Source organism: Hypomesus transpacificus, chromosome 8 (genome assembly GCF_021917145.1).
Source record: "Hypomesus transpacificus isolate Combined female chromosome 8, fHypTra1, whole genome shotgun sequence".
In the NCBI taxonomy this organism is placed as follows: Eukaryota; Metazoa; Chordata; class Actinopteri; order Osmeriformes; family Osmeridae; genus Hypomesus; species Hypomesus transpacificus.
In genome coordinates, this window is record NC_061067.1 from 160,754 (window position 1) to 171,282 (window position 10,529).

The 10,529-nt window shown below is 50.7% G+C and overlaps 1 protein-coding gene across 1 annotated transcript; it reads right to left on the bottom strand.

Annotated features, from left to right (window-relative positions):
• Nucleotides 1-521: 521 nt before the first annotated feature.
• On the bottom strand, nt 522-8,319 carry LOC124470312 (neuropilin-1a-like; the record flags this gene model as incomplete). Its single annotated transcript, XM_047024151.1, has 9 exons — nt 522-1,033; nt 1,244-1,297; nt 1,765-1,861; nt 1,998-2,278; nt 2,627-2,770; nt 4,198-4,248; nt 5,150-5,260; nt 6,488-6,632; nt 7,969-8,319. Coding segments are annotated over 9 exons (1,521 nt in total), but the record flags the coding sequence as incomplete, so codon positions are not given.
• Between the last annotated feature and the right edge of the window lie 2,210 nt (nt 8,320-10,529).

Sequence of the window (10,529 nt, forward strand, 5' to 3'; positions counted from 1 at the left end):
TAAAACTTATATACAGTGTGTAAGTGTCAGGACAGATCAGAGGGTCATTGATAGAATCGTGTTTTTGCAAACTCGATAGTGACGGTATTAGTTAGTACCCATGTTAGTACTGAGAACATAAAAGATGTCCAAACTCCCAAATCAACAGAGGAGGCCAACAAAGATGTACTAAAGGCACTGTTAGAACCACACCCAGCCACAGCACAGGACCACGCAGACAGGGCCAGGGGCCTGGGGTCAGGGGTCAACACCCTGTCTGCAAAACACGCGCAGTTAAACCAATTAGTCAGATATGGTTCTTTTGGGGGTTTGATACCTCACCTTCAAACACAACATCAATAGGTTTTTTGAAAATAAAAGATGAAAAATGTTTCCTCCAAGAAAACGATAAATACTTTAAACAATTGTAGTAAATTGGTCTCAACACCAGCATCCGATTGTAGAAATGAATGAAAATCAAAATAGAAAATTAAAATATAATCTAAATCATCTGTACATAATTTTTTGTTTAATTTCCTGTATTTCATTTTGTACACAGTGTCCCCTACTGGAAGGTTATTCTTACTGCAGCTCCTGAGTAAATCACGGATCAGTCCAAGCCTCCCATTGGTTCCTGAACTTGTCGTCAACCAATGAGACGCTGCTGGCAGTCCCTTTAGCTCGTCCGCTCTCTGAGAGAAGTTCCCTGCCTACAGTCTTGTGCTCGCACGCCCGCTCACACACACGCACCTGCCCCCCCCCCCCCCTCACGCCTCGGAGTACGAGTTCTGTGAGTTGAGCTTGTCTTTCTTTAGCTTCACTCCGTCCACTAGTTCAAAGTTATAGTTCTCCAGGGCGGAGAGGTTCCTGTCTGAGAGACCCCCGTGGGAACATGCACAGTAGAGGACCACCCCGCAGATGGCCCCCAGGAACACCCCCAGGGCGCTCATGGCGATGATGGTGATGAGGATGGGGTCCAGGGTCTTCAGCATGTTGCCAGCTCCGCTGATTTCATTACTCTCCACCACGTCCGGATAATCTGTGATGTCATCAGCTGGAGAGAGAAAGAGAGGGATGGAGGGAGAGATATTTAGTCTTTTAATAGCAAAAAAAAAAGGTAGTGAATGACAAGATAGACATTCTCATGAGTCAGTCAATCTCGCCCTAACTAGAGAGGAGAGGTGAGGAGAGAAACAGTGTTTCCTCTGTTCTTCCTTGGGCATTATGTTCTTCATCTTGTGTAACAGGTCGTTCAGTGACTTACGTATTTCATTGAAGCGGTCCTCAGGCAGCATTGCCTCTGTGGGCACATCAGGATCTGGTGAAACAGACGGAGACACAGACATTGAGTCACACGGTCGAAGCCTTCATTCTAAAATAATGTCGGCCAAAACATTGTGGATGGTGTGGATGGTACTTTCAAAAGGGTCTGGGCCTTCTAAGACTGCAGGGTTAGGCATTCTGTATGTTTATTGATACATGATCTATATATTTTGTAAACCTTTAGAGAATGTTTTTTTTCAAACTGTTTTTCCAACCTTGAGAAACTTTTTTTAATGAAAAATATTTTTTCAACCTTTGGAAACTTTTTTCCAAAAATATTTTTGACTTGGTTGAAAAAGTATATATATAAATAAATAAAAAGTTTTGCAAGGTTGTAAACATATTTTAGTTTATTTGACTTTTACCAATATTTTAAAACATGAGTAGCTGTACTTCTACTTCAGTGAGGGATGTGTGTAGCCTACTTTGGCCATCCATAGTTGGACGTCATTTAACCTTTACCTTTGCAATCCGTCATGCTGAGGTCGCTGAGTATTCTGATGTCGTCAACGGCGATGTCGCCCCAGCTTTTCCTTTCGACCAAACCTTCAATCACCACCTGGGACAGAAGATAGACAGAGAGAAATAGACAGGGGGAGAATATCTCCTTTTAACAACCTACGTCTGTTAACATTAGCTCATTATATTTCGCTAGATTAATCGATGGTCCTAACTGAAGTCCTACGGATTTTTACCTGATACGGTTTACTGGAATGCGGCACAAGCACCCGCCCTTCACGCCAGCGGTTGCCTTGGTGACCGCTTACGGTCCAGAGCAGGATATCAGCCCAACCTTCCACTGTCTCCTTCCTCTGCTTGACGTGCAGCGTGCCGATGTGAGAGCCGAACATGTGGTACCAGAAGGAGACACACAGGTCGGCCCCCTGGTCGTGGCTCACCACCGGACTGACCAACCTAGCGATCTCGTTCTCTTGGGCGCCGGTCGCTAGAGTGTAGATGAAGTTCCCTGACCCGCCTGAGAGGACACGACACGATCAAAAACAACGGTCAGGAACGTATAGCGATCATTTGGATTCGTTAGAGCGTGTAGGTACTAGTCTACTTTGAAACTATTTTCCGACCAACACAGAATGGGTTTAATTCCGGTTACACCTAACTTTGAAACATTCAGAGCATTTTGACCGAAAATAAATTGGTTCAGAACCTGAATAGTTGGTTCCAAACTGTGACAATAGTTGGTGCGTAAAAATAAAATACGGCCACCGTTGATGGCTGATCTTATTTAGAAAGGTTCCGCTCAAAACTGGTGTAAACGCGGGCTGGCTTGGTAGTCGCTACATAGCTCGACTGAGCTGTTCTGTACCTGTGTGATCCATGTTGGGCCCGGTGTTGAGGGTGGGGGTTCCGCTAGACTGTATCTGCCACCTGAAGCCGGTGTCCTCTGACGACCAGCCGCAGAAGGAGGGGTCGCTGGCCCAGCCGAAGTCACACGCAAACCACTGGAACGCTGCAAGGAGCACATGACAGGTAAGATCAGGTCAGAGGTCAGATCAGTACACCTGCTCACGCACAGACACACAGACACACGCACGCACAGCCAGGGACGAATCGAGGTTCCCACTTTTGGGGGGGCTAAACCCCTTGATAAAACCTATTATTTTTCCTGTGATCCAGCAAAACTAGGAGGTAGGGGGGCATGTTCCCTCAGAACACATTTATTTTAAATAGTGTCCCCTTGTGGGTTTTAGGAAGAGAAATTAACAAATTTAGATTTGAAATATGAAAGATTTGTTATTATTTTTGTTTGGACTAGATACGCCCATGGGCACAGCTGTTGTGCTGTGAATCCCAAGGAAGTGCTCATGGAACCGGTTACCAATGGATGCCGTAACTGTCCAGTCAGTACGATTATAAGGGCATCCACTAGATGGCAGCAAAGAACTATAGAATGGACTATAGGGTAAATCAAGTGGAGGTAAAAAAGAAAGTATGAATCAGAGGAAGAGGAAGGTGACATCTCAACAGCAGACTATAATGCCTCCTTGCCTGCCATAGCAGGAGATGGCTCCAATCCTAGCTAATGACATCCTTTTAATAAAGGCCACAAAGCTGACGAAGGAAGGTGTTGAATGACTGTCGAGTGGAGAGATAGCGTGGCGAGAGAGAGAGAGCGCCGGCGTGTCCCGCGGAGACGACTGCATTCACAGTGGACCTCTGGGAGGTGGAGTTTTTAATGAGGAGAGCCTGCGACTGGAGAGGCAGATACGGCTGACAGAAAGGCCTCGCAGTCCGACAACACAATCCACCGCTGACACGGACAGAGGCTGAAAGGGCTCGCGGGGATCCGTGCGTGAGAACGGGCCGGCGGGGAGGCCGGTTTTGCTCTTAAATTGGATAAAGAACGACTTCCAGTCAGGCGACACAAGGGAAAGGTATGTTTGGGATGTGAGCTACGTCTACAGGAGTCTGTGTTTGCTGCTGTTGCCGCGGCATTAAGCTAGCTCTCTGAAGGATAAAGAATTGAGCCAATGTTCTCTTTAATAATCTCAGGCTTTTAACTTGTTTCTGCAGGCGGTGAATATATTTACCCATTAAACTCAAAGGATGGAATTCCCGTGTGGAACCGCGTTTTTTAGGCACTTGGCAGCATTTTTCTACGGAAATTCCATTTCCCAATTAAAAGGGTTTTTGGTTTTTCCATTCTTGGGAGAATTGAAGCGGGGCTTCTGACAAGCTCAGGGAAAGATGAGCAGCCGCTGGAGTCACTGCGCCGTTAGATGAGGGCAGAGGAAACACATTCTTCTCAGTCCTAATGGAAATACCATTCCCGCCCACGCAACAGACTCTGATTCAAACATTAAAACACAACCAAACACACAACCCCCCCATCCCCCTTCCCCCTCTCTCTGTACTGCCTGGAGTTGATCATCCTACCTGGTTTAGTGTCCATCTCCACTGTAGCCTCAGGCAACACCACTGTCCCACCTAACAGAGCAACACAACGTCGTTAGCCTCCAGTTAGCTTAGAATAGGGTTAGAGTTAGGGTTAACCCACCAGGACTACATATTCATGCAAATATGCTAACCGTACAAACACACATAAACATTCCTCTCTGTGATACTGAAGTCCTCCCTCTTTGTCTACAGTAGCCAGACTAACTACAGCTCCATGTCATTGGGTAAGGGACTGAGACTGGGTCATGGCGACTCCCCAAAGACTTCTGGGCTAAGGGGACCGTCTGGTGCAGAGGCAGGGCTGGTGCAGAGGCAGGGCTGGCTCACAGGTTGACAGGTTAGTGGGGAAGGAGGCCAGGCAAGGAGGGGAGGAGAGCAGGACAAGGCTGGTAATACATGACAGGGATGATGGGCAGCTGGCTGGGAGGCTGGGAGGCTGAGGGGCTGGGAGGCTGAGGGGCTGGGAGGCTGAGGGGCTGGGAGGCTGAGAGGCTGAGGGGCTGAGAGGCTGAGGGGCTGGGAGGCTGAGGGGCTGGGAGGCTGAGGGGCTGGGAGGCTGAGAGGCTGAGGGGCTGGGTGAATGGGAGGCTGAGGGGCTGGGAGGCTGGGTTAATGGGGGGCTGGGAGGCTGGGTGAATGGGGGGCTGGGAGGCTGAGGGGCTGGGTGAATGGGGGGCTGGGAGGCTAGGTGAATGGGGGGCTGGGAGGCTGAGGGGCTGGGAGGCTGGGTGGATGGGGGGCTGGGAGGCTGAGGGGCTGGGAGGCTGGGTGAATGGGAGAATGAGAGGCTGGGAGGCTGAGGGGCTAGGTGACTGTGACGGTCGTGCACTTGGGGATGAGTAGAAACAGGAAGAGGGTTTTTCAGGGGAGGAGGGGCTGCATGGGGGGGGCGACAGGGCAGGCAGCAGTCTTACAAGGGTGATCTTAGCACCTGTCACATCGTAGTCATCACCTGTTCCACTGTGGCAGCTGGCCTGGTCGTCGTCACACTCGTCCGACGGGGTGATGCTGGGGGCTGGCGTGGTCGGAGGTAGGGTCGGAGCTACGTAGGAGAGAGAGAGAGAGACACATGTTTACTTCTACACAGCTGCAGGGTGGTGGAGTTTTCGTGGTATTGCTCACAAAGATGCAGGCCCAGAGTTTACACAAGAAGCCCCTCCCAGTGTCACGGAAAAAACCTGGGCTTTAATCTGGAGAGACTATTAACAGAAATGCTTTTATCGGAGGATGCCGTGGCCGGGGTGTATATATACATGTAGGGCTGGGTCTGGACGGGAGGGAACGGGGCTTGGGCACAGGCAGGCTAGGGGTGGAGGCTGGGGATTGGTTGAAGGCTGAGCCGTGCGCTGGCCTATCATTACAGCCTGCATGGTGCCTTTGGATGTGGGCACTGCCCCCAATCCCCTCCATGTTCCTGTGTGTGTGTGCGTTTGGACTGTGGCTGCGTAATGAAGGAGAGAGAGCAATAACTGGAAAATGCTGTGTAAGATGTGTTCTCTCTCGTGTGTGTGTGTGTGTGTGTGCCTCTGTCCAAGATGAAATATGAGGGAGATCAGCCCCTGTCTGGTTTAGAGTGGAGGGGTCAAACAGAGGCTCAAGGCTGGATCTGGGGACTTGGGAAAGAAATGAGGATTTAGCCTTTTTCACTAGAGTTCAGCTCCCTCTGTCTGTCTCTCTCTCTCTCACACACACACACACACACACACACACACAGACACACACACACACACACACACACACACACACACACACACACACACACACACACACACACAGAGACACACCTATACCTCTGTGGTAAAAAACAAGCATAATCATCTGTCTAAAGCTCCTAGTGGGACTTCCTGCTTACAGCAGGCCGGGCTCGTCGCCTCGCAGAAATCCAATATGTAAATCCACTTAGGACTGGCCCGCAAGAGCATGTTCTCCTAGCTTAACAGTTTATGCTCGGAATAAGCTTTGAAAGTGTGTGTGTGTGAGAGTGTGAGAGAGAGGGATAGCAAGCAAGCAAGAGAGAGAGAGAGAGAAGGAGTGAGAAGGGGTTGCAGAGAAGGATTGGAGAGAGAGAGAGAGAGAGAGAGAGGAGGAGGAGAAGCCCCTGGACAGCTGCTGCCTCAACAGGGGGGGGACAAGTCCTCAAACGCATCTTCAATCCCCCACTTCAACTACACACCAGGCTCGCACGTAGCTGACTGTCAACACTTGGATGATTAAAGATGGTGTGTGTAGTGTGTGTCTCTCTGATCTCGTGCGTGTGTTTGAGGCCTACCTTCCATCTCACAGCCCAGGAGCTCCAGTCGCAGGCCCATCCCAGCGGGGGTGGCTCTCTCTGGGTACACTCTGATGAAGCGGGTCAGCAAAGGCTCCACGCTCCTCAGCTCTGGGGTGTCGTAGTTCAGATTCCCCTCAAAGATCTAGCCCGGAGAGAGGGAGGAGGGGACAAAGACAAAGAGAGAGAAAAGGGGAGATACAAAGCACAATATTACTGATAGTGTCAGAGCGCTGACTGATATCTCTGTGGAAACAGAGCTACCCTCGGGCAAGCTTATTCCCGGCTTTTGAAAGCAAACCCTGGGCTGAGGAGAAGAGATGGAGGGAGGGAGACACTGGAAGATTACCAGATTTCTCTGGCTGACATCTAAAGCATTGGATGGACTGCCAACACTATTGCCAACATCACGAGGCCCAGTGACGAGAACATCAGCAGGAGAGCCCGGTCTCTCTCTCGCTCTCTCTCTCGCTCTCTCTCTCTGTCTATCTGTTATCGAAGGGACAGCAAAAGGACGGATCCTTCTTCAGGAGGAACAGAGGCAAAGGAGAAAACAACAAGGGAGGGAGAGGAGGAGGAGGAGGAGGCGGGAGATAAGGAGAGGGGTCTGATTGACGAGGATTAATGGCTGTTAACAGGGGAAAGTGTTTCCACTGCCTTTGATGCAGGGAGGTTCTTAGCGAGGACGGAGAGGAGGAGGGAGAGAAGGGAGAGGAGGGAGAGGAGGAGGGAGAGAAAGAGGAAGAGGAGGAGGGAGAGAAGGAGGGAGAGGAGGAGGGAATGAGGAGGTTAAGTAGGATGGGAAGACATTGAGCCTCTCGCTCTGTCATAAATCAAGTATCAGACCATCTGGAATAGATTTATTCCCTGTCATACGGCCTTGTAATTGGGGACAGGCTGTTGTGGCACTTCTTTGAGGTGTGTGTGTATGTATGTGTGTGTGCGTGTACGTGTGTGTTTGTGAATCATGGAGAGTGTGTTTGTGAGTGCGAGCGTGTGATACACTCTGTACAGACCGATGCTGACAGATACATCTGGGGTCACTTCGGTCTCCCAGCATCTCTTTTCTCCAGCTCCTTCTCTCCTCTCTCTAATCTCTCCATCTCTTTCTCTCTTTCTTGAAGAGGGTGCAATTCCACAGATAGACATTGCGAGCCAACGGAATACAAAGTGGGATAGCTGGAGAGGGAATAGGGTGTGTGTGTGTGTGTGTGTGTGTGTGGACTAGGAAGGACTCAGAGAGGCATTACGAGATGCTTATCCTAATGTGGTTTTAAGTACTGCTGAAATGAAGTCTGAGTGATTCCATAGCCAAGGACAGGTCCAAATGAATGATTCAACACAGAGGACCGGAGTGAAAATCGGCTGACGAATGATCATAATACGCCAAATTATCACACTGCGAATGTTTCTCAACCAAATCTTCGACGGAATAACAGTATTCTTATTCCCTCCCACCTACACCCCCCCCCCTTCCTCACCTTCGCCTTGTTGCCGTTGGCGTCCGGCACCATCCTCCAATCGGATCCGTTGTTGCTGTGTCCCAGTCTGAACTTCTTCATGAAGACCTTGTTCTCTCGGTGTTTCCCTCCCTGGATGACGAGGCCTCGCACCAGCTTCTCCTCCCCCAGGTCCACCTGGAGCCACTCGGAGGTGAAGGGCTGGGGCTGGGGCAGCAAGGTCCAGCCTGAGCGGCTGGTCAGCAGACGGGCGTTCTCAGACACCCAGCTCCGGTCCGTGTGGGACGAGACCGTGATCTGAGGGTCCGTGATCAGGCCGGACACCATGCCCAGCATCCCCGAACACGGGAACTCTGAGCAGGGAGAGAGAGAGAGGGAGGTCCAGGATTAGCTGGGGGAGTTCAGTGAGCTGCTGGGAATGAATTTTGGCAGCGACAGAGAGACACTGGAGATACTGAATCATTTGTATTGCCAAACAGTGACAGAACCTTTGGTTTCAAACTGACTTGTACCGCGTTCGAGTGGGAGGGAAAGAAGGGAGGTGAAAGATTTTGAAAGGAGAAGAACTCGATAAGGGTTGACTGTGAACCAGAGTGATGAAGGGCGTGCGAGAATGAAAGAGTAACAAATCCCTCCTGTCTCTCACTCTCTCTCCCTGAAGCCTCCTCTCTCCTGACCTCTTGCATGCTAATTCCTGCGCCTGAAGCAATTGTCTCCAGGCAGCCAATTAAAAGCCTTCCCTCCGTTGGTGTTTCTACCTCTTGCATTCTGGGAGTAATTGTCTTTCATCCCTCAGCCTTCCACCCCCTCTTTTCCCCCCCTTCACCCCTCTCTCTTCTTCTCTGTTCTTCTTCTTTCTCTCTCAGCTTTGTGTTCTGTGCATCCCTTTCATCCTCCACGGACGCTTCTTTCCTAACCCCCTGAGTGCCTTTCTCATCCCACCTCTGGTTTTTCGTTTCACGTTTCCTCCCTATCATCCTCCCTTTCCTCATCTCTGTCCTCCCACGGTTCCGGCTCTCTTCTCCCCCTTCCAGACCCTTCTCCCCCCTCCAGACCCTTCTCCCCCCTGCCACTCCACCCTTTCATGCCGCCTCGCTGTTCCAGAGTGTCTTTGAGACAGCGTGGCATTGCTCCTGTAGGGACCAAATCTCAGACACCAGACTCTCTCCGTCTCTCTGCCCATGTCCTGGCTAAACCTCTTCCTCCTTAGCTTAATCAAAAGAGCGAGAGTCTGCCAGCAGCCTGCAGTAGGCAGACTTATCATCTTCACTGTCTGGTCCCGCAGCGGGGATAAAGGCCTGACCGTAGAGTTACTGGAACCTTCTGCGGCTGTATAGTGCGCCGTCATCACACCAAGAGGACAAGGGCTCATTTGTTTCTTTCACTCTTTCTTTTTCCTTCCTCGTTTTCTTTTTCTTTCTCCCTCTCTTTCTCTCTCTCCCTCCCCCCCCCCCCCTCTCTCTCTCTACCTCTCTTTCCCTCTCTCTCTTTCCCTCTCTCTCCCTCAGGGAGAGAATGTAGAGGATAAGGACTGAGTCCAGACCAAATCCCTGAGGCACAGAGTCATCCAGATCAGAGCTCCGTGGACGATTCTCCCAGAAGCCAGCCCCTCCTCTCTGTTAGAGGGTCTCTCCTCTGCCTTTAGTCCTCTGCCAAGGTGCGAAAGAGAGGGGGGAGAGGGAAGAGCGACATAGACAGTCCTCCAGAGAAAGAGGGAGAGAGAGAGAAGGAGAGAGAGACTGACTTTGTAACAGATAGGCATGTAAGTGAAGTGAAGTTGGGGTTTGTTTTTTTCGACTCTGGGTGAACTCCCAGGGTCATGTGGGAGCGTTAACGGGCTTCAGCTGTGATCAGAGAAGGGGTAAGATGGCACGCAAGCAGGGACACACCCAACACACTGCTTGAAAGAGCGCGTGTGTGCGGGGTGGTGTGACACCACTTAAAGCGGCACTGGCCGGCTTTGGGTGGAGACTCCATACACACACACGTTTATTTACCAACAGCAGGACAGAAGTTCATGATGAAAGGCTGTCTATCTGTGTATATCAGTCCAGCACGCACAGAAACACATGTGGCCTGACCAGATAATGATTATGTACCAGAAGATACAGGCTGCTGAACTTAGGAGTTATTTTCACCCTGTGTACACACACACACACACTCGTCCTTTGTCCCAGCTGGCAGCGTCATCCGTGGCGCTCGCCGCAGGCTGATGATGTCACCGGGGGTGTTCCCGCGGCACGCCGCCGCTGTGGTTTGTCTGAGCTGTGGTGTTTCGCCCCCTCCGCCCCTCCTCGTGTGCCACAAGCACACACGCACTTATGTTCAGACGCGCATGGATCACACACACACACACACACACACAATGCAGGTCTAAGTACACATGACAAGTTGTAACATACTGTACATGCAGATAAAGAAATCCAGACACAGGCAGACAAACAAAGACACACACATGAAACAGTGTCCCACACACATGAAGGCGTGTTGACAGAAAGTCGCGGTCTCAGACACAATCAAAGCCTACAGGCTGGATGTGAGCCAGCGTACCCAGGGAGCGGTATGGAGAGTGTGAGGCCAGC